Genomic DNA, 24,533 nt, shown 5'->3' with positions numbered 1-24,533 from the left:
TCAAAGATGGGGAGGATGGTGGCTTGGACTATATAATTACTGGCCAGATTATCAATGTGAAGGACAAGATAACACCTAGATACTTAAAGTTATTGACCTGTTAAGTGGGAGCTCAACGACAATGTCGAGGCAGGGAAATCTAGGTTTGAAATATCCAGAAAACAATGTGTCTTTGGATTTGAAGCTTTCGTGACTGCAAGGATTCATATTCTTCGGTTTTTTCGGTAAAGTCAAGTAGGTAAAAAATTAAAATTAATAAAAGTAAAATAAAATAAAAATCACGACGTTTCGGAGGCAACACAAGCTTCTGTCTTCAGGTGGAACCGTCACAGCCACGACAGCTGTATCAAGTAAATGAGAGATTACAAGAGCTACCACTCCGAAACGTCGTGATTTTTATTTTATTTTACTTTTATTAATTTAAATTTTTTACCTACGTGACTTTACCGAAAAAACCTAAGAAAATGTGACTTTGGTCTTCACAGCATGGTATATGAATTGATAGAATCTATCGCATGCCCCTTTGCAGGATTCCATGGTCCAGACCAAGGCTCGCATCTCAGGCGAGTTCACCCGTATGAGGGCGACGCTGGATGAAGACGAGAAGGCAGCTCTGGATCGCGTGGACGTGAAGGGGCGTGAGCTGCTGTCCCAGATCAAGGAGAACATCGCTCATTACGAGCGTGAGATCAACAACCTCCAGGCAGCAGCTACGCGCCTGCGCGCTCTGCAGGAGGAGAGGGACTCGCTCACGTTCCTGCAGGTAGAGCGCTCAAGGAGCCAGGGCAAGTGCCCCAGTTCGCGTATATTCGTTGCGTTTTTTTAAACATGGCACATGCGATGTAACTCAACGCAAGGATAAAGCATCTTGCATTGCCAATACAATGGAGAGCCCATGCATTCTGAAATTAAATGAGGAATCAAGTCCACTGACGTGGATTTGTATATTCTGATAAAAATAGAAATTACTGTTGAAATTCCAATTCATAAATAAACGATTAACACGCAAATCCCTCGAGTTAATCGGTTGGCAATGTATGCAGATGTTGGCATTTAAAATTGTAACCGCATGGTCCTGTAATGTACAACAGATTGAGACTTCTTCACACTAAATTTTAATTAGTAATGTAACCAAATGTAGACCAACCATCAGTCATGCTGAAAATAGAAGTGCTTTTAACTTCAGGAAATCCAGGGGGCTTTGTTTTTCAGCACTGACTGCTGATGAGTCCAATGCCTGCTTCAAAAAATGTTTATCCTGTTAAACTATCGACGTCTGTTTATGCGATTCTCTGGGTGTAATTCACCCTCACAGTGCGTACTTATGTTGAATGTTGGTTCACAATCACTGCGAATCGACATCGAGTGCTACGGACGCCTCTTCCTGTGACATTGGGTACACAGTGGTCACGGTTTGAGAGGCCACACCTTGCTGTTGAGAACCATCGAGTCCAAACGAGTCGACGGCTTCATCTTGTTTACAACCAACAACACCGGGATATGCGAATCGCTGAGCACAGCCCAGCTCATCGCGTCTACCAATCACTGTGTGGTTAACATGGCTGGAGGTGAACTGACTCGCGCCCCCTTTGTCTGACTCCTGCAGGTTCACCTAAAGGAGACAAACCGGTATGGACTCATGAAGTCACACAAATTAACACATGGGGTGACGCCGTGTGTGGGACATGGGCTGCGTGATTATGATAATGTGTATAATGATGATGTGTGGTAGGATCCTGTGAGTGATGGTGTATATTGATGCTGTGTGATGATGTGCGTGATGATGATGTGTGGTATGATGCTGTGTGAAATGATACTGTATTATGGGACCTTTTTGCCGGTATCATAGTGTAGTGATTGACTCAGAGACACTAAGAGTAAAAGTCACTCTATTTATTAAACGGCCTTAACAGTTCACACTTGGTAACTACGATTCCCAGTCAGGACAGCTAGTAGACTGCCTGACTGGCGACGCTGAGATGGTGAAGATGGAGACGAAGATGAAGACTCTAGCAGCAGGAGCACGACATGATCCCACTCCACACGACAGCCCCGAGGTCCCCTCCTGGGGCCCCTCTTATACTGTCAGCGTGGCCTGGCTCTGCCCTGGCCACGCCCCTCTTCTGGAACCTACTAGCAGGTTCTCGATATGTCCCTTTAGTGACCCTTCCCCTACATCCATCTCTGATCTATCACGTGACCTGCTGTCAGTCAGGGCTGCTGTAAGCTGAAGATCCCATTCCCTGTCAGCAGCCAGAGCTATGCTATGTGTCCGATTCTGTCACTACAACAGTATGAAAAATAAGGATAGGTTTTACCCTTTCTGGCAATAAAACAGGTGTTAAGATGTTCAAACAGCAATAGATACATTTGGCAAGTACTCAAGCCTGCATTAAACCACGCGTACTTGTGATGAACCTGCAAACAAACATGCTCACTGTTCACCTTTGGCGTTCTCTGGTCTGACACTGGTGAGACTAGGCCATAAAGAATGCTGTCTCTGTTCTAGGCCAATCATATTCAAAGGCATTGCATCACATATAATTATCAGAGAATGTTTGTTTGCATGATCACCACAAGTACGTGTGGTTAATGCAGATTTGATTCCTTACAAAATATATCTATTTGGTCTTTGAACATCAGAGCACCTAGTTTATTGCCAGAATGGGCAAAACCTATTCTTATTTTTCATAAGATGATGCTGGGTAAGACAGGGCTGTGTGATGCTGTGAGTGATGATGCTGTGTGATTCTGTGTGATGCTGCTGTGAGATGATGCTGTGTGTGTTGGTGTTGTGTAAGACACGGGCTGTGTGAGTCACTGCTGGTTCTGGTCTCACAGGAGAGACACTCAGAAGGGATCTCCACCGTCATCTCCCAGTGAAAAAGACATCGCCTCTATCAGAGCCCTGCAGGGAGCTGTGATCAACCTGCTGGCATTCATGTGTGAGTTCCACGGACTCTTGCTATGTGTGCGTCTGTTATTGTGCATGTACTTTGGTTTGTACATGTATGTTGCGGAGCGGTAGTGTCGTGGTTAGTGCGCTGCGCTACTAACCTGGTGTCCCGAGTGTGAATCCCACTCACTACACTACCACACACACAAACGAGTGTACATCACTATACTATCACCCACACGAGTGTACATCACGACACTATCACACGCACACAAGTGTACATCACTACACTATCACACACACACGAGTGTACATCACTACACTATCACACACATACACGAGTGTACATCATTACACTATCACACACACGAGTGTACATCACTACACTATCACACACACACACACACACGAGTGTACATCACTACACTTTCACACACACACACGAGTGTACATCACTACACTATCACAAACACACACGAGTGTACATCACTACACTATCACAAACACACACACGAGTGTTCATCACTACACTATCACACACACACACACACACGAGTGTAAATCACTACACTATCACACACACACGAGTGTACATCACTACACTCTCACACACACACGAGTGTACATCACTACACTATCACCCACACACGAGTGTACATCAACAACAACAACAACAACCGCCATTCGCCACTAAGTGGCGGTGACGTCACCACGACGCTTGTGCCAGGCCAAGTGCACCTTGAGGACACGTGAAGTGTCGAACGCCCGCTGGCAGGAGGCCACGGGGCAGACCCAGCAGGTGCCACGAGTCGACTGACCGAGATGACTGGCTGATGCACCACCTGTGCCCCCTACTGTACCAACTTGCTGTGCTTTAGCCACCCGGCGCTCCGCTCGTTGTTGTGAGCATCGCTCCTCCGCCCTCCGTTGTTGTTGGAGGACGACTGCCTCTAACTGCCCAGTAGCGTCCTTCACGAGCCTCCTCCACTGAGGCCGATCTTGACACCGCTGGTACCAGTCATCGGCAAGTCCACTCGGCTCCACGTCCTCCTGTACCACATCACTCCATCTCTTCTCTAGCCCGTGCCGTGCCCGTTTAGCCCCCTCGATCCGGCTGAACAAAAGCTGTTTAGGCATGCGGTAGCTGGGCATGCGGGCTACATGACCCAGCCAACGCAGCCTTGCCTGCCGGAGGAGCTCACCGATGGGACTTTGCCCAGATCTTTCAAGGATTTGTGAGCTCACACAATCCAGCCTGGTTAAACCCAGGATGGATCGTAGGCAGGCCAGCCTAAATGTTTCCAACAGACGAAGATGCTCCATTAGGGGGTCCACGTTTCGCAAGCGTAGAGAAGGGAGGGAATGACCGTGGCCGAGAAGACCTGAAGCTTCGTGCAGAGCGACAGACCAGGTAGCTTCCACACAGCGTTACGCAACCGATGAAAAGATATTGCCGCTCGACTGATTCGGAGTGAGACCTCTGCTGATAAACTGGAGCCGGTCATAAGCACACTGCCCAGGTATGGGAAACTCTCCACTCTCTCCACAACTGCCCCATCACCGATTGGGAGTTGTGGGGGTGGAGTGTCCGATGGTACAAAATACTCAGGCAGGTGCTTAGTTTTGGTGGGGCTGATGGTAAGGCCCCACCTCTTAGTGGCACGCTCCAGTCTCAGCAGCAGCGTCTCCAACTCCTCTTCTGAATGAGCAGCTATTACCAAATCATCGGCATACATAACGTGGTTGACCAATAGGGAGCCATCCCTTGATCGCACCCGAGCGTCGATCAGCCTCCCATTATATCTGTACCAAATGGAAATTCCCCCGGTACAGCTATTGAAGGCTTCACGAACTACGCAGTCGAAATAGATGTTAAATAATGTGGGAGCCAGAGGACATCCCTGTCGCACCCCAAGGTGTACAGGGAAAGGCTCCGACTCCCGGCCACGTAGTTTTACCCGGGCCCGCTCACCATCATGAAGGTCCTTAATGATCGTGAGCAGAGGGTCAGGGACTCCAAAAGCACGAAGAATAACCCCGAGCCCAGGCCTACTGATGGTATCATAGGCCTTGACCAGGTCAATAAAGCAGAGATGTAGGTCTTGTTGGAATTCTCTACACCTCTGCTGTAGCAGACGGACAGAAAATATGGCATCTGTACAGGACCGCCCTTTCCTGAAACCGCATTGGGGTTCCGCAAGCCTCTCCTCAGCGTGCCTAGCAAGGCGATGTTGAATAATCCTTGCCAGGACCTTTCCCGGCACACTGAGGAGTGAGATGCCCCTGTAGTTGTTAAAGTCTGTGCGGTCCCCCTTCTTAAAGAGGGGGACCACCAGGGCATCCTTCCAATCCTGCCGTACCCGTCCAGCGGTCCAGACTGTTGTTATGATGTCATATAGGGCAGTCTCTGCACAAGCGCCACCCTCCCTCAGCATTTCGCTTGGGAGATCATCTCTGCCCGGTGCCTTTCCTGGTCTCAGACTCCGGATCGCCTTCAGTACTTCCTCAACAGATGGCACCTCAGCCAGCCACTCACAGGGGGTGACCTCCAATATTTGAGGCACCGCAGCCTCAGCAGGGTTATCCCCACTTTGTGCCATGATGTTTTCCTGGCTGAGAGATTTCCCCTCCCCCAGGACCTCACAGAAATGCTCAGCAAATCTGCAAACCTGTTCCTGGGGGTCGGAGATTGGATCACCGTTTTTTCCCCTAATGATGGTAATAGGTGTGGCGCTGCAGGTTACTTTTTGATGGAGTTAAATAGTGATTTGTGATCGCGGGCCACTGAGGCAGATTCCATCTCCTCAGCAACCCCCGACCACCACCCATCCCTGCAGCGCCTTACGGCTCTCCGAACCTCCGAGCGAAGGCTGCAGTAAACCTCCTCATTCTCTGACGTGGGATGCAGTAGCCGATGAGAGTGGGCCTGTCGCTTTTTCTCAATTAACCTGAACACCTCCTCTGTCAGCCAGGGTTTCTGGGGAGGTCTGGAACGCGTACCCAAAGCAGCCATTGCAGCTGCATGAGTCACAGTCTTAAACCTCGCCCATTTACCCTCGACATCAGGTGGAGTGGGGGACGATGCCAACCCCACCTGCAAGCGATGATGAAATTCTCGCTTGTAACTTTCATCAGCTGAGACCAGGCCACTTTTGGTTGGAATGGGATCCTGGGTGTACACCCACCACCGGAGTGGAAGAATGGCAGGCGCATCTTACAGATGACTAGTCGATGGTCAGAGGGCAGATCAGCTCCACGGTAGGTCCTGGTGTCAAGGACATGGGCTCGCATCCGCTGGTCCGTCACTATGTAGTCCAGTAGATGTTCTTGCTTAGACCCGGCATGCATCCATGATGTGTGGATGCGCCGATGCCGGAAGAGCGTGTTGGTAATTACAAGCCCATGGGCTGCACAAAAATCTAGCAGCCTCCTACCGTTGTTATTGAGCTGATCTGGCCCATGCCTTCCAATCACTCCAGACCAGGTGCCAGCATCATGACCAACTCGGGCATTGAAGTCACCCAACAAGATGACTCTGTCAAGAGTGGCCACTTTAGCCAGCACCTGTGACAGGAGGTCATAGAAAGCGTCCGACTCATCGGCTTTGCCTGCATCCCTCCACGGATGTTCGTCTTCGGTGGGGGCATAACTAACCACGACCACCACTCCTCGCCTCCGGTTGATGGGAGGGCGAGCCCAAAGTATCCTGGGGCTTACAGCTTCCCACACCTCACCGCCACGCTCCCACGCCCCCTTCATTCTTTTGTTCAGAAGAAGAGCCACACCCTGTTGTTTGGCAGTCTCCTGCCCCGAGTAGAGGACTGTCCACCCTTCATGGTGGCAGGAGCCAGAACCGGTCCACCGGACCTCCTGAATGCCGCAGAGATCCAGGTGGTACCGGTCCAGCTCCCGACAAAGGAGTGGCAGCCTCTCCTCCGCAGTGAGCGTTCGAACATTCCACGTGGCCATCCGCAATGGTTTTTTGTTGTTTCTGGAGGAGCCCCGAGGGTGAAGATTCAATCTCCTGGCTCCGCCAAATGGGGTTTGGCCAGGAGACGTCATAAAAGCCTGACCCCCCGGGGCCTCCGGCACAAGCTTATTAGTTTCAGGTTTATGTTTAATTCGTGGTTTCGTGGTAATTGATTGAAGGTGGAGGGGTTACCAGCCCCTCGCACCCATCCAGAGCCCCCGTTTAGCCACTGTGGTGGTCACAGACACCATGAGGGGAGAGGGCCAATGGGCATTGGCCCTCCCCCCACAGCACTGCCCACGACGGCACCGCGAGGAGGTAGGAGGTTGTTTTGCCGGACCGAGCGTGTACATCACTACACTATCACACACACATACACACACGAGTGTACATCACTACACTATCACACACAGTGTACATCACTACACGATCACACACACGAGTGTACATCACTCCACAATCACACACACACACGAGTGTACATCACTACACTATGACACACACACACGAGTGTACATCACTACACTATCACACACACACATGAGTGTACATCACTACACTATCACGCACACACACACGAGTGTACATCACTACACTATCACACACACACGAGTGTACATCACTACATCATCACACACACAGTGTACATCACTACACTATCACACACATACACGAGTGTACATCATTACACTATCTCACACACACACACACACGAGTGTACATCACTACACTATCACACACACGAGTGTACATCACTGCACTTTCTCACACACACACACACGAGTGTACATCACTACACTATCACAAACGCACACGAGTGTACATCACTACACTATCACACACACGAGTGAACATCACTACACTATCACACAGACACACACACACGAGTGTACATCACTACACTATCACACAGACACACACACACTAGGATACATCACTACACTATTGTAATGTTCTTGAAGGAGACGGAGACTTCTTAGAGGCCACACGCTTTTTTTCACCAATACTTGCTATACCTAACACAAGGGGTATACGGTCCCCGTACCCGCTATCCTGAGGAGCTACAGACTCTGGACTTGCTGGCTCCCCCACTAGCCTAGCGTCCTCTGGCTGGGACCTAGGGGAGGCACACTGACCCGCCGCTGGCCCGGCAGGTCCCCGACCTCTGGTCTCTTGAGACCTTCGCCCTCACAAGGGCGGGAAGGCTGGGAGCCAGGTTCCTATCCAGGACCTATCTCCCCTGACCAATGGTTACACTGAGCTCCAACCCTGACAAGGGCTGGAAGGCTTGGTCCAGGGTCCTAGCTGTCTTCAGCCGACTTGAGTCTACGTGTAGCAGAACTTCCAAGAGTTCTCAGCGCTCCAGCTTTTATACCTGTTCGTGGCCGGGTTAACCAATCCCCGGCCACCTCTTGGACCCCTCCGATTGGTTCTTCCCAATCTGGCGTTTGGATCCTACCTCACCCCATTTGACCCTAACTGTTTGATTGAGCGGGAAAACCTTGCTTACCAACTGCTCTCTCACAGCTTGTGAACCGCGAGTAGTTATCACCACTACATCACCCCCCCCCCCCTGTACAGCACTCAGCCGTCCCGGCTGCAACACAATTCACAACCCCAATAATAATACAAGGAACAGGAACTCGGAAGCGCGAAGAAAAAAACAATGCGTGAGCCTCAACGCAACAGTAACAACAATAACAACAAACCAACAACAACAACAACCCACAATAATTTACCCCAACCCGCCTGTACATATGAACACCGTGGACACACCACACCAAGGACCTGGGTCAACTGCACGCCCACACCCCCCACCGAACGCCAGGGGCCCAGGGAGGGGAGGCGGTGTGTATGCGTCGGATCAGGTCTCAAGAGAACCTGGGACAATTCGAGCGAGTCCGTGTGGCAGGTCCATCGGAAGAGCTCAGCGTTCCCTGCGGAGGGTCGGGAGGGGCTAGACGATGGGCGTCCGGCACGTCCCGAGAGGCCGGGGATTGAGCCCTTGAGCCGTCTTCCTGCAGGCCAGGCGGTCGGGCAGCTCCCCGATCTTTCGGTGAGGCCACCCTTGGTGGACTCACACCTGCAACATCCGAAGGAGCGGTGGGAGGGTGTGGAGCAACACCAGGATCACGAAAACCCTCCCCCGGCATGCCAGACACATCACGCGAACGGCCCCTGCGAGATGAAGATGTGTGAGTGCGCGGTACGACATAGGGTTTCAGGCGCGAAGGGTGAACGTACCACGAGCGCCGTCCGCACGCGACCCTAACACACTGGTCCCGAACGACCCGAACAATGTCCACCGGACCTCGCCAGGGTCTGAGCAATTTAGATGACGTTGACAGCGGTACCTGGGGACAGTGCAGCCATGCCTTATCCCCTACGGACCATTTGTATACCGAAACCCAGCGATCATACAGACGCTCATTCGCCCATTGGGGGGGTCAACATCCCTGCCGTACATTAAGTAGAAGGGCGAATAGCCCGTGGCCGCATGAGGTGCCAAACGATATGCGGCCAGAACCCCAGGTATACGCAGGTCCCAATCCAACTGTGCCTCATCCACCTGATGGCACAACATCGAAGCAATAGTACGGTGCAGACGCTCGACCATACCATCGGTCTGCGGGTGGTAGGGGGAAGTTCGCACCTTCTGCGTACCCAGAAGGTCACAGACCTCCCGCAGAAGGTTAGATGAGAAGTTTTTTCCCTGGTCGGTCAGCAGCCGTTCCGGGGCGCCCCTTATCCAGGACATAGCCCTGGAGGAACGCCTCTGCAATGGCTGCCGCCGACTGGTTGTGGAGGGCCCAGACCATAGGCCAATGGGTGAAATACTCAACCCCAACCAGTAGGTACTTATTACCCCGAGCGGTGACAGGAAAAGGACCCAGAATACCAAGTGCCACCAGCTCGTTGACCCGGGACACCCGAATCGACTGAAGGGACGGGCAGGCCTCCCTAGCCGGGTGTTTCCGCCGCGCACACTGCGTACAACTATTTAACAGGTCGGCGACATCGCTTGCCATCCCCGGCCAAAAAAAATCCAATTGCAGCGTGGCGAGCGTTTTGTGAATGCCCAAGTGCAGGATGCGTTCGTGCGCCGCCCACACGGCCCTGCCCCGCAGAGCGGTGGGGACGACGATTTTTTAACGACGAGAGCTGGCGTCCCATGACATGAGGAGACCATCACGCAACACGACAGCTCCAATACCCTCCAGGCAATTTCTCGCACGTTCGGCCCGACGGCATAACCTAAGGAGGGAAACTTCCTCCATCTGAAACCGTCCCCATTCATCTAGGGGCAGGTTGAGCAGCGAGTCGTGAGCGACCAACTCCTGTGAGTCAACAATGGGGACAGGCTCCCCGTCGACCACCTCTGACCCCGCCGCAATGGGAGAAGCCGGTATAGCCCCCGTAGCTGACTTGCATCTCCCAGAGCCCATAAAGCACGCACAACCATCTCCCGGAGGAAGGCGCGACAGGCCATCAGCGTTTGAATGTCGCGTACCCTTCCGGTATGTTACCGTGACCTTGTAATCCTGTAGGACCTCGAATGGCTGGTCTATTTTTAGCGCATACTGCAGTGCCGCATGATCAGAACGAACCGTAAAATGCCTGCCGTACAGGTACGGACGATATTGTTGTATAAACACGACAATAGCGAGCAGTTCACGGTGAGTAATGCAATAACGTTGTTCCGCCGGAGACAGCACCCTGCTGCCGTAGGCAACGACGCGTTCGACCCCGTCCACGACCTGCGAGAGCACTGCGCCAATGCCGGTATTGCTGGCGTCAGTGTCCAGGATAAAGGGCAATGTGAAATCGGGGTAGCACAAGGGAGGGGCACTGATGAGGGCATCGCGAAGCGCCTTGAACGCCCCGTCCGCTGCATCCCCCAAATGGAACTTGGCCCCCTTAGCCGTTAAAGCATGAAGAGGTTTCGCAATCGTTACAAACCCCTCAACAAACCGGCGGTAATAGGACGCGAAGCCTATAAAGTTGCGGACCTCCTACAGACGTGGGTGTTGGCCACGTCCTTACACAATCAGTTTTTGCGGGGTCGGTGGCTATGCCCGTACGACTGACAATGTGCCCGAGGTACCGCATCGATTCCCGCAATAGGAAACACTTCTGAGGCTTGAATTTAAGGTTAGCGGTCCACATCCTAACAAACACAGCCCTCAATCTCTCCAAATGTTCCTCAAACGTGCGGCTGAAAATAATTATGTCGTCCAAATAGATGAGACATGAGTTCCACTGCAGCCCAGCGAGGACCAGCTCCATCAATCTCTGGAACGTCGCCGGAGCTAAGTGCAATCCCATTGGTAACCGATTAAATTGATAAAGGCCTTGTGGTGTACGAAACGCGGTCTTCGGTTTAGATGCCTCGTCCAAGGGTAGTTGCCAAAATCCAGATAAAAGGTCCAAGGTAGAAAAGTACCGCGCCCCCGCCAAGGCATCGAGTGACTCGTCCATGCGAGGAAGCGGATACGTGTCCGCCAACGAAACTTTGTTAAGTTTTCGAAAATCCACACAAAATCTCAAACTGCCATCATGCTTCTTCACGAGCACAATCGGTGCACCCCATGGGCTGTTGGAGGGATCCACAATGTCCGCGGCAAGCATGTCGTTCACTGCCAACCAGACATGTTCTTTCTCTGCCGGGCTTAACCGAAACGGATTTTGCCGAATGGGAGCGGAATCTCCCGTATCAATGTGGTGTTTCAATAGATTAGTGCACCCGACATCGAATTTGTGCTTACTAAAAACATCGGGGAATTCACGGAGTAATGTACGCAATTTCAATCACTGGGACTCGGAAAGATGTTCAGCCCCTGAACAGAGAGAATCCACCCAACCCTCATCGGTATCAGACTGCGCCTCAGACCCTGACGTATCATCTACCTGAGCCACGACGGAGTCAGTGTGGAGTGGCAACGATGCATGGGCAATCACAGCCCCCTGGTGCACGACCTTTGTCTGCAACCCTGCATTCAACACCTGAATGAAGGGTTGTCCCTCAGCAGGCACAAGTGTTTGTGCTCCCACTAGCTCCAACCCCCGTACGGCCGTATTGGAAGGAGCCAGCAAAATACCCGACATTGTTTCTAACCTGAGCGGTTTCCGTAACCGAAGCGGAACTAACATTTGCGCGCCCGGCAGAATTCGTACAGTTTGGGACGCCATAGCCGGAACAGTCGCGCAAGCCGTGCGTAGCCCGGTGGCCAAAGGCAGGAACGTCATTCGGCGGCCCGAAGGGAGCTCAATGCAGCCTTTGTCGATTAATATTTTAATGGCCATCTTGCCGAGGAAGTCCATGCCCAGCAAACAGGGAACGGCAAGGGTCTCAGAAACCAAAATGGGACCCGTTACTTTAATATCGCCAATACAAATTTGTGCCGTTATTTGCCCAATAATTCCCAAGGAACCCCCATTCGCTGCAAAGCAAGGGATGGAAACTGGTGCTAGCGCCTGACATTTCTGGGGCAGCACATTGTATATGAGGTCCGAAATTATAGTAGCTGAAGCGCCCGTATCAACCAACAATCGAAAATCAACCCCCTCGATGGCGCCGATAATAATCGAAGAGCCCGTAGCCGCAGCGACAACCCTGTGGGCCAACTCCGACCACTGAACTGGTCGGAGTGGCTGCCAAACGTCAACCCCATCCCGGCTCTGACCACTCAAGCCAACGTGACAGAGTGGTGCATGGAAACGCAGTGTATGAGATGAGGGCAGGGACCCGATGTGTGAGGTGTCGCGACATGCCTGCGGTTCTTGTGGAGCGGCAGGCGAGCGGGCGGACGATGGCGGGCGACCCGAAGCACGGCGTCGAGGAGCTGGGCAGCCCGATGCCAGGTGACCCTGCTGGCCGCAATTGTAGCATGTGACACGGCCCCATGCCCGCGGGGAGTCGTGTCTCCGCCGGGGCTCCCTCTGGCGAGGCCGGTCGGCCGCTCTCCAGCTTGCGGCATGCTGCGATGCGAAGGCCTGGTTATCCAGGACCTCGTCTTCCCGCGCAGCCGCGCGCATAGCACACGCCGCCACCTGCCCGTCTCGCTGGAGGAGCAGCTCCGTATGTAGATACTGGGAAGCGCCCAGTGAGGAGAGATTCGCCTCGTTCTTGACGTGAACGGCGATCCGTAACTCCCGAGCCAGCAGCAACATCTTCTCCAGCACAATGGAGTCAAGGCCCACGTCGTCCATTCGAGGGTAGGCCGCTTGAGCCAGCGCCATCAGCGCACTCTGGTAGGCGAGGGGTGTCTCGTCAGCCTCCCTCCTCCGACTCGCGAAGCAATGCCTGGTTTCTGATGGAGGCCCGTACACCAAGGCCATCCGATCGAGGGCATCTTGTAGCGTGGAGCGAGCCTTCCGTGGGATGAGGAGGAACGTGGCCAGAGCGACGTCGTCCAGTGCGGAAGGAAAGGCTCGGACAGCGATGTCCGCAGTCCACCCTGCCGTCTCCGCATTTGCCACAAATCGTCGGGCAAACACTGCCCAGTCTCCACCTTTAGCCGTGAAGACTTGTAGAGACGGCAAGCGCTGTTGCAGTCCAGGAACGTAGTCTTCCCCCGAGGCGAGCTGTGGCCCGAGCGTGGCGTTTGTAGCGCCGTCAGATGATAAAATGTCCTGCAGCAGCGGCGGCCCCATCTCTGCAGACGCGACAGCCTCGCATAGGAGGCCTCCAGGACCGGAAGTGACGCATGACCCCTGGTCCACGTGACTTCCGGGGCAGCTGACGTCATTTCCTGCGGAAGTGTCGAAACCCCCGGTGGAAGTGACGTTGCTCACGGCTGCAGCACTTACGGCGGCAGTGACGTATCCCCGGCTGGAGATGATGTCAACACCCTGCGCGGGAATCCCGTGTGTTTCGGCGGACCCGGCCCCCAATCTCTGGCCTGGTCCTCCCCTCGCAGCCCCCGCTACCCCAGCGTGAGTTCGTCGAGGATGGAGGCAGCGGCATGCAGGAGATCGGCCAGCCGAGCGTGGGCCGACTGGATCGCCCATCCCGGCGATGGTGGACTCCCTGAAGGGCCCGGAGAATGCGAGCCCGCCGCTGCGGACCCGTCCCCCGGAAATGGCGCTCCCGCCTCTGGATCAGCGTCGGCATCGACCTCCTTGTCCGAGGCCCTGGTGAGCGCCTTCTGTCTGGTCTCCAAGTAGGCGAAGTTCTTGGCAACTCTGACACCAGTTGTAATGTTCTTGATGGAGACGGAGACTTCTTCGAGGCCACACGCTTTTATTCACCAATACTTGCTATACCTAACACAAGGGGTATACGGTCCCCGTACCCGCTATCCTGAGGAGCTACAGTCTCTGGATTTGCCGGCTATCTCCCCCGCTAGCCTAGCATCCTCCGGCTTGGACCTAGGGGAGGCACACTGACCCTCCGCTGGCCCGGCGGGTCACCGACCTCTGATCTCTCGAGACCTTCGCCCTCACAAGGGCGGGAAGGCTGGGAGCCAGGGTCCTATCCAGGACATATCTCCTCTGACCACTGGTTACACTGAGACCCAGCCCTGATAAGGGCTGGAAGGCTTGGTCCAGGGTCCTTGCTGTCTTCAGCCAACTTGGGTCTTCGTGTAGCAGAACTTCCAAGAGCTCTCAGCGCTCTAGCTTTTATACCTGTTCGTGGCCGGGTTAACCAATCCCCGGCCACGTTGAGCGCGTACATGGGCGTACGCCCGTGTATGCGCTCAACGAGTGTTTACACGGGCGTGTTTGCATCCGCTACGTACGGGGAAGTGCTTGCTGACAGCGTGGAGCTTGGACAATGACACCTCGACTTGCTGCTCAGGGCAGCAGAGCCGCTGATTGGAGTCCACCCGAATCCGGGCCCCTTCATCAGCACCATCGTTGCAGCTCGGGCTGATATAATAGGGCTACGACATGCACCATCTCTTCATCATCTGCACCTGCAACCCGCGCTCCTGAGGACGCTCTCTGTCCTTGGGCTTCTCCGAGGCCAACGTCGGAGACTGCATCGGCACCGTGGTTGCAGAGGTGGTAGGGGCCGCCATTCACAGGTCGACCTCGAACCAGCCAACTCCTCCATTCCCTCGACGCCTCACCTGCACGGATCTTCACATCTACCTTCACACATTTGCCTCGGCCTACTCAACGCACGCTCCATCACCAATAAATCAGCCCTGATTCACGACACCATCTCGGACCACCACATCGACCTTTTGCTCATCACTGAGACCTGGTGCAGGCAAGACTATCCGCCAGCCATCTCTCTGGAAGTTGCGCCCCCAGGATACAAGGTTCTACATAAACCTTGCGCAACTAACTAGCGGGTTGGTGGCTTAGCGGTCGTTTACAATGCTCACTTGAAAATTAAAGAACTCTATCTACCAATGGCTCAGGCCACATTCGAGGACCAGTCCGTATCCCTTACTACTAACAACGAGTGCTTTTCCATCATTTCCATCTATCGCCCTCCAGATGGCAGCATCAAAACCTTCTTAAATGAGCTTTCGGAATTCCTATATCTGATTCCTAACCCATCTCACAGGCTCGTGCTTACAGGTGACTTTAATTGCCCCGGCAATACCCCAGCCTCCATCGATAGTCACCTTGAGTCAACTTTGGCCTGCCATAACCTGGTCATCACAAACTCAGGCCCCACCAGAGCTTCGTCAACAAACGTTGAGAGCATGCTCGACCTGGTTCTGGAACCTAACCAGCACCAAAGCATCACTGCACTGGGAGTTTTCCAAACTGGTTACTCCGACCACCGCCTCATACTTTCTTCCCTCCAATTTCCGAAGCCAATCACCATCAAATTCACCGGCAACTTGCGTAATTTTAAGGGTATCGAATTTTCTGCTTTTCGTCACCTCCTTGCAAACTCGCTTTCAATGTTATCCCCATCATCGGATCCAACCGTCTGCGCTCTCCAACTAGAAGCTGACATGAGGGCGGCGCTGGACAAACTTGCTCCATTAAAATCACGAACCGCTAGGCAGTCTTCTCACGACACTCACTGGCTCTCAAGAGATGCCATCATTGCTAAGCGAACCAGCAGGCGCCTTGAACGTATCGCATCCCGCAGTGGTCTACCTGCTGATCGACTTGCTTACAGAGTCGCCTGCAGGAAAACTAACAAACTAATCCTTGTCTCACGTTCCTCCCACATTGAGGAAAGCATCAAAAAAGCAACCGGAAAACCGCGCATTCTATGGAAAACAATCAAAGATCATTTCCATCCTGGTAGCACTATGGTCCCTCACCTTAGCGATCCCCTTGCCTCACTGAAACTTGCCACCTCTTTTCATACTTACTTCAACAACAAGCTAATCGCCGTCGCAAACTCGTGCACGTCTACTGACACATTGCACCATTGTACCCCGCTCATGGTACCTAAAATTGTAAGCACTAACCCAGACACTCTTCTAATTATGCTAAAGCCGGTGTCTACAAAAGACGTTTTCTCTTTAATTGAATCACTTCATTTGAAGTCCTCTCCACTCGACGTGCTCCCAGATTCCTTGTTCAAGCAATGTGCTCCGGAACTCGCCATCATGATCAGGAACATCGCAAATGCCTCCTTCTCTTCGGGGTGTTTTCCGTCCAACCTCAAATCTGGCCTGGTTTCTCCCTTGTTAAAGAAACCAAGTCTAGATCCGGATGACCCATCTAGTTATCGTCCCATCACTAACCTCTCGAACCTCTCTAAACTCCTTGAACGACTAGCCCTCGCCCAGCTAAAACCACACGTCACCTCCTCCGCAAACTACTGCTGCTTCCAGTCAGCTTACCGTCAAAACTATTCCACAGAAACAGCACTCACTAGAGTGCTCGATGACATTTTAACGATCATTGATTCCGGCTTAACTGTTGCACTTGTAAGTCTGGACATTTCGTCAGCCTTCGACACCATCAACCATTCGCTCCTTACTTCCCTCCTGAAATCCGACTTCGGTATATGCGGCTCAGCACTCAAGCGGATAGTTTCGTACCTTTCTGACCGGCAATCTTCAGTCAGGGTGGGCATGTCCACATCGCCTGAAACAACAACAGCATTATGCGGGGTTCCCCAGGGCTCTGTTCTAGGTCCTGTTGTGTCTATACCCTTTTTATTTATTAAGAATAAAAAAAAATATTATTTTTTATTTTTATTTTATATCTATATATTTTTTTTTATTAAATAATGAAAACAACCCACTACAAGCACACCAGGAATCTGTGAAACAGCCATTAAACTGGTAAGAAGTCGGTCACAGAGAGGTCAGAGACATCCAGATGGACAAAGATCGATGGCCTGACCTCCCAAGACATCTTGAGATGCACGGAGGGGGTGCAGAGCAGAGTAAAGGATAATAACGGTTGCCACTCGCGTTTTCTTAACGTTTTCCTTACCGAAAAGTAGAAACTTAACAAAGAGAATTAACCAACAAACAATACGTTTTTTTATTATTAGTAATTCTCTTATATTACTCGTATTCACCGCATACATATTATTTAGAATTATATGTTTCCTATCTACATGACCTTCCTAAAAACTAAAAGAGTACGAATTCCAGAAAGCTTAAGTGGAAACATAGTTACACTTAACCTCAGGATATTAAAATATAACTCAAGAATAAATGTAACACACAAGACCACATAAATGTATTGCAAAAATCTCCTCAGCCACCTTTGTCTCCAACGGTCCGGCAAGCAGGGAGGGAGCAGGGAGGTCACAGGGGAGAGTCGGTGCCTGACATTCGAGAACATCTGTTTTTTTTCTGTTTGTTTTCTCTCGCAAGAGACGCGGAGAGAGGAGAGGGTGCTCGCGTTTTTGAGTTAAGCACGGCCGTCTTTGTCTCCCCGCAGCACAAACAGATGGCCCATGAATGCTTGGAGGGTTAGGAAAGGTCGCGAGGAGGGGTCGCGGGGGTGTCTGCTTCTTCTTGCTCTGTTTTTGTTTTGTTGCCCGCTCGCAAGGAATGCGCAGAGAGGGGAGTCACGTTTTTAAGTTAGGCACGGGCGCACATAGCGAATGGGCAGTCTGGGTCGAGTCGTGCTCAGTCTCGCAACTCGGCTTGCGACGCAGCGTTGCGACAGGGCTCGCAAGAGAGCGGGGGCAGATCGTGCCTCGAGGTGAGATGGGACGACGAGACGTCGTTAAAGTGACAGTCTGAGAGCAGTCTGTCCGAGTCGCGCTCAGCGTTGCGACGGGGCTCGCAAGAGAGCGGGGGCAGATCGTGCCTCGAGGAGAGATGGAACGAGGAGGGGTCGTTCGAGTCGCAGAAGTCTGAGTTCAACCTGGGTCGGGGCTGGGTTTCAGCCGTGCTCCAGCTGGCGGAGCGTCGTGAGGAAACGAAACACAGATGCCGATAGCAGGTGTCGCTTCTCGCAGAACGAAGTTAAGTGCGAGTGAAGCTGGCAGCTGCACGAACAAGGGAAGCATGGAGCAGAGAGAGTGACGAGTGACGACAAGCAATCAACCTGTAAAAGGGCGGAGATCGCCAAGCGTCGACCAAGCGTGCAAAGCAGAGAGCGCGAAGCAGTGGAGAAAGCCTGATCAAACGGCTGTGAGGAAGAGGACCGCGCCATCGAATGCGCCGTGTGTTTGAGGCCACACCTACCAACAACCAGTGTAAACAGACAAGACGTCCAGAGCGATGGCGAGCATCGTGCCAACTCAACAATCAATCGAGCAGTGGAGAAGCCGGGGGCTGCCACCAAGAGAGAGAAAGTGCCATCGAATGCGCAGTGTGTTTGATACTCAGACCGACCACCACCCAGTGAGCACAGCCGCGTCGTCCAGAGCCACAAGCCAACACAGCCTGAAGCAAGGGCGAGTGTCCGTGTGAAGTTGGCAACGATCAAGGAAGAGCAGCACGACTCGGACGTCACCGGGCGTCACCGAGCGTCGTGCCAACTCGTCATCTAGCAGTAGAGGGAGAGAGAGCGCAAGAGCAGCACGACTCAGACGTCACCGGGCGTCACCGAGCGTCGTGCCAACTCGTCATCCAGCAGTGGAGAGAAAGAGAGCGCACAAGCAGAGACACGTCCGAGCGAGGGAGCAGCAGGGGCTCGCGGCGGCCACGCCCAATCGAGAGGAACACCTGGCCGCTGTTTGTATCCTCCTACACCACACAAGCTAACGACACAATTAATATTACGAGGGGACAACGCACACACAGCACGCACACGAATAAGACTTAAAAAAAAAATTGTCTTTGCGTTTCAAAAAGGGTTGCCATTTCGAGGTGGTGTGTTCAATATCAACTGATCGTGCAAAGCAGTTGCTGCCGTCGAGTTACATGAATAAGAAATGTTTTAGTCATTCATTTTCGTTAACTGCATAATCTCGCCAAGGAAGAAGTATGTTTTAGTCATTCATTTTCGTTAATTGCATAATCTTGCCCATGAATTTATTGACGTATACCTGCTTTCGCATACTAGAGTGTCATGTGCTTGTTTAGAATTAAAATTGCTTAACACCAAGTCTCGAGTGCTTCTTTCCAAGTCCATGCAAAACTGTCTTATTCCTGAGAACTGTAGCCTGTGATGAGATCTGAAACTGGAGACCTAAAATAACAAACACACTAAGATAATCAGTAAATGTTTAATCAATGATAATCGTGTTATCCTGATTGATATAACTCTGGATAAACGAAACTAAACTTAATTATCATAATTGATCACAGTAACATAATCGCAAGCATCCGCATAAATTACTACGATTATATCCGCGATTATCATAATTTATGCATATAATTACACACATTATCATAATGTATGCATGTTAATACACACATTAACATAATTAATGCGATTTGCGCATTTTTCTAAAAAAAATGTTTATCAAAATTTCATAACCCAACACATACAACAGTCCCCTGCTCTTCACAGCCTACACTTCCCCGATCGGCCGGCTCATTGCAAGCTTCGGTGTTAAGCATCACTCATACGCGGATGACACGATTCTATTCACCGCCATCGATTCTAGCAATGCATCTGGATTCGAGAGGCTCTCGGAATGTACCACCGCCGTGCAACAATGGTTCACTGCACACAACCTAGCCCTTAATCCGAAAAAGTCAGTGGCCATCATGTTAGGTACCAAGCAACGTCTCAATTCAGCAGCATTCCCCACACACATACACATCTTCGGTCACAGCATCAAGTTCACCGACCACTTCAGCTACCTCGGTGTCATCCTAGATTCAACTTTATCCTTCGACCGTCAAACCAACCATATCATCAGCTCATGTAACTTTCACCTGAAGGCTCTTAGACACATACGTCCTCTCATCTCTACTGAAATTGCCAACACTTTGGCATGTTGCATAGTTGGGTCTCGCCTTGACTATTGTAACTCCGTCCTAGTCCGGACCTCCGCTGGCAACCTAAAGAAACTTCAAAGACTACAAAATAACCTAGCACGCGTCGTCATTGCCCACACTCATCCCCGTCTCGACTCATTAGCTTGTCTCCGTGCTCTCAACTGGCTCCCCATCGCCATTAGGGTCATATACAAGACCGCCTGCTTCTGCCACAATGCCTTCATATCCGCCTGCCTGCCGTACCTTTCTTCATTATTGACAACTTGCAGCTCAGCACACGGCAGATGCCTGCGCAGCGCGACTCACGACCTCCTCTTGATACCAAGATCCAGGATGGTCATGTCTATGCGCCGCTTCTCAGTGGCAGCCCCAACAGTCTGGAACGATATCCCTCTGCACATTCGCAGCATCACCTCAATCGCCTCCTTCAAGAGACACTTAAAAACTCACCTCTACAATCATGCTTTTGAGCGACTCTGAGCTTGGCTCCGCGCCTCTGAGTTGCGGCCACTACGTCTGCAAATTTGCGCGCGTTACAAATTGAACTATTATTATTATAATTGGTTCTTCCCAATCTGGCGTTTGGATCCTACCTCACCCCATTTGACCCTAAATGTTTGATTGAGCGGGAAAACCTTGTTTACCAACTGCTCTCTCACAGCTTGCGAACCGCGAGTAGTTATCACCATTACACTATCACACACACACGAGTGGACATCACTACACTATCACACACACACACACGAGTGAACATCACTACACTATCACACACACACACGAGTGTACATCACTGCACTATCACACACACACACACATGTGTACATCACTACACTATCACACACACACACACACGAGTGTAAATCACTACACTATCACACACACACGAGTGTACATCACTACACTCACACACACACACGAGTGTATATCACTACACAATCACCCTCACACGAGTGGACATCACTACACTATCACACACACACGAGTGTACATCACTCCACAATCACACACACACGAGTGTACATCACTACACTATGACACACACACGAGTGTACATGACTCCACAATCACACACACACGAGTGTACATCACTACACTATGACACACACACGAGTGTACATCACTACACTATCACACACACGCACGAGTGTACATCACTACACTATCACACCCACCTCGTGTGCCGTGCCGGCCTTCACAGGTGCTCACCAACACCGCTTGCCCCTACAGCCTGTGAAAGGTGACACACGGGAGATGTTTGTGTTTGTTGTACACACACATAGACGCTACGGCGGTGTTGATATCCACGCTGCTGCGATCCACTGCCTCCCACGGGCACTACCACACAGTAGGGCTGAACGAATAATCGATTTCAAATTGAAGTCGCAATTTGAGACAATACGATTAGCAAATCGCAAAGACTGCTATTTTTGCGATTTGAAAAGTCATTACTTTGTTATTGGAATTGTTTATATTTTTATTATAAATTTATTTATTTAACTTGACAATTGTTCTATATTTAACTGTTCTTTTTCAATAATAATTTTTTTAATAAATACATGTTGGAAGCAATTCATATATTTTAAGTTCTCATCCTTGCATTAGAATATACAGAGCAGTTCATATTTTGATGATATCATGCTCCATCACATGTTTTAAATTTATTACACAGTGACTATTGAATTGAAGCTCGACTTAAAAAAATTTAATCGCAAATCAAATCGCAATTCGAGATTCTCCCCAAATCTTGCAGCCCCAGCACACAGAGCGCCCCACCTCCTGGCACCTCGCAAAGCCCCGCAGGGGCTGGGCCTGAGCAAGGCCACCACCACCCTGCCTAGCAGGTTTTACAGGCTGCGGGGCCACGTGGCGGGGCAGTCACCACCCTGCCTAGCAGGTGCTACAGGCTGCGGGGCCACGTGGCGGGGCAGTCACCACCCTGCCTAGCAGGTGCTACTGGCTGCGGGGCTACGTGGCGGGGCAGCAGATGGCGGGGCAGACAAACGCACCGCTGTACTGTACTTCTGTGCTCTCGCCAGCCGCGCCGCCTGCCTTCGCCAACGCGCGGTGACCGGCGTGGTGAAGTATGGTCAAACATCACTCGCGACCCGCAACGGTGTAGGGAGGCCCTCATCCAGCAGTGGATTAACAAAGTGCCCGTTACATGTCATCACACTGATAGCTACGCATTACAACGTTGTATAACAATGCTCGTTATGAATTGCTCTATTGTAGTGTACGTGCGTGTTAGTTCACGAGTGTTATTGTTATAGTGGTGCTGTTGTTAACACGGCTACTGTGATTATCGTTACTGCAGACGGACGCTCACCGACTGTGGACCCAAACTCGGCCCACAACATCCTCCAGATTTCCTCAGACCTCAGGACGGTGACGCGGACCGCTGTCTCACAGGGTCGCCCCGATCAACCACACCGCTTTGATCACTGGCTACAAGCCCTGTGCACCGAGAGCTTCTCGTCGGGTCAGCACTACTGGGAGGTGGATGTGGGGGGTGTGGCGGGGATTTGGATGGTTGGAGTCGCGTATGGGACCATCGCACTGAAAGGGAGTGGTAAAGAGTGCGGGCTGGGACAGAACGACTCATCCTGGGTTTTATATAAAAATTCCAACAGCTGCTCAGTGTATCATGGTGGTGTATTGATCTCAGTGCCGGTGAAGGATCCTCCCCGGAGAGTCGGGTGTCACCTGCACTGGGAGGCGGGGCTGCTGTCGTTTTACCGCGCCGACTCCATGGAGCTGCTCCACTCCGTCCACCACTCGTTTAGTCAACCGCTCTACCCCGCACTGTGTGTGTTGAGTGATGGTGACTCAGTGAGGATTCTGGATCTGAGTCGTGCATCCTGAGAGCACGGAGTGTGAGCAGCGCAGAGGAACGGGCACGACGCCCAGACTTGTGCACACAAAGACACATACCCCCGTATAGTGTGAACAGGCTGTAGGGGCAAGTGCTGCCAGCAAGCACATATAAAGGCCGGCACTTCACACGAGGGTGTGGGTGGCCACCACCACGCCTGGCCGCCTTTGTCTCCCAAGTGGCGATGTTTACTCATCGCACCAGGTACTTATTTGAGGCTGAGACGACTTAGGGTAGGCCCATGACCGGTTTACCAACACCATTGATAACTATTATCTGAATCGGTCTTGGGTCTCTCCTAGGTCGAATAAGCCTCGAATGAGTACCTGGTGCGATGAGTAATTATCGCCCAAGGGGATACAAAGGCGGGTCTCCGCCAGGCTGGCCTTCATAGGTGCTATTCACTAGCAGCACTTGCCTTAATAGTCTGTTAAGGCAACACTGGGGATCTTTGTTCTTAGTGTATAGAGAGTCATGTGTGCAGTGTGGGGTGGAGCGGTGGTGCAGTGGTTAGCGCACTGGCGGAGGAGGGCGGGGGGAGCCAAGGTTCTCTCTGACGTCATTGTCTCTCGTACCACACCGCACGCCGCGTGGCGCTCAACGCCGAGAGTGCTGAGTTCCACCGCGGGCTTGCTGGAAACACGCGTCACGTGACACTGCGGAGGCACACCGTCCCCTCGCGATCACTCGCTCATTGGGCGTTAAACCAGGGGTTGAATCGGATGGCATCACTACGGGGGAACTACTTGTGGTGTGTGCCGAGCGTCACTCGGCTAAAGCATTTTCGTTATAACCTGGGGTCGAGGGACTCCTCCACCCGCCAAAGTAGTTGTATTGTACAGGGCATAGAGATAGAGAAGCCATATTAACACGTAGTAATAGTAGGAGGGCTTTCACCACCAATATTTTTCGTGAAAAAGGTTTTTTTGTTTAACGTTTTAATCCTGCTCTCAGACTGAGACTTTGGACCTCCAGCCACACACTAGGATTCATGGGATAACGCCTCTCGCTGCTGACAAATTGGAACTGTCTTTTGTCTTTTAAGTTTGTTATTTAATTAAGCCTGATATATATCTAGAGTAAAAATCTACCTTACACTACAACACGACTAATATTGTCTCAACACGCATTATTAACACAGATAAACTGTGTTATTTCGGGGATAATGACCACGCAAACTCCAAACATACAGCAGCTTTCAAGGGTCGTAATCCAACCAACGACCTAATGCATACCAGGCGAGGGAGTTAACATCTCCGAGCCACCGCAGCGCTCCTCGTTAACATGAGACACAAACTCGGTGTGAACCCAACCTCGAGTCTCAGGCTGTTTAGCAACGCGTTTAGGATTTGAGACGCATTGATTATATCGTACCAGTTGTGTATTTACGTGAACGCTAATCGCATTGTGTTCTGGGCTGTGGGTGCTGCTATTGCTGGCATGGGTTTGACTTGTGTTGCTTTTTTCATTTTTGTGACCCAGGTCACTCTTGTCAATGAGACTCATCCT

At 51.7% G+C, this 24,533-nt stretch overlaps 1 protein-coding gene across 1 annotated transcript in view; it reads left to right on the top strand.

Annotated features, from left to right (window-relative positions):
- Nucleotides 1–23,335, top strand: part of LOC133359655 (E3 ubiquitin-protein ligase TRIM11-like) — a 28,364-nt gene extending 5,029 nt beyond the window's left edge. Inside the window, exons 3-6 of the mRNA XM_061578138.1 lie at nt 530–763; nt 1,607–1,629; nt 2,842–2,945; nt 22,467–23,335. Coding sequence (XP_061434122.1) covers nt 530–763; nt 1,607–1,629; nt 2,842–2,945; nt 22,467–23,014 — 909 coding nt within the window. The 3' untranslated portion in view covers nt 23,015–23,335. The remainder of the gene's footprint in view (nt 1–529; nt 764–1,606; nt 1,630–2,841; nt 2,946–22,466) is intronic.
- Nucleotides 23,336–24,533: the final 1,198 nt, after the last annotated feature.

The sequence above is a fragment of the Lethenteron reissneri genome, chromosome 65 (assembly GCF_015708825.2).
Source record: "Lethenteron reissneri isolate LAM-NWPU_2019-01 chromosome 65, ASM1570882v1, whole genome shotgun sequence".
Classification (NCBI taxonomy): Eukaryota; Metazoa; Chordata; class Hyperoartia; order Petromyzontiformes; family Petromyzontidae; genus Lethenteron; species Lethenteron reissneri.
Note: the sequence above shows the minus strand (reverse complement) of the source record. Positions and strands in the feature narration are given on the sequence as shown.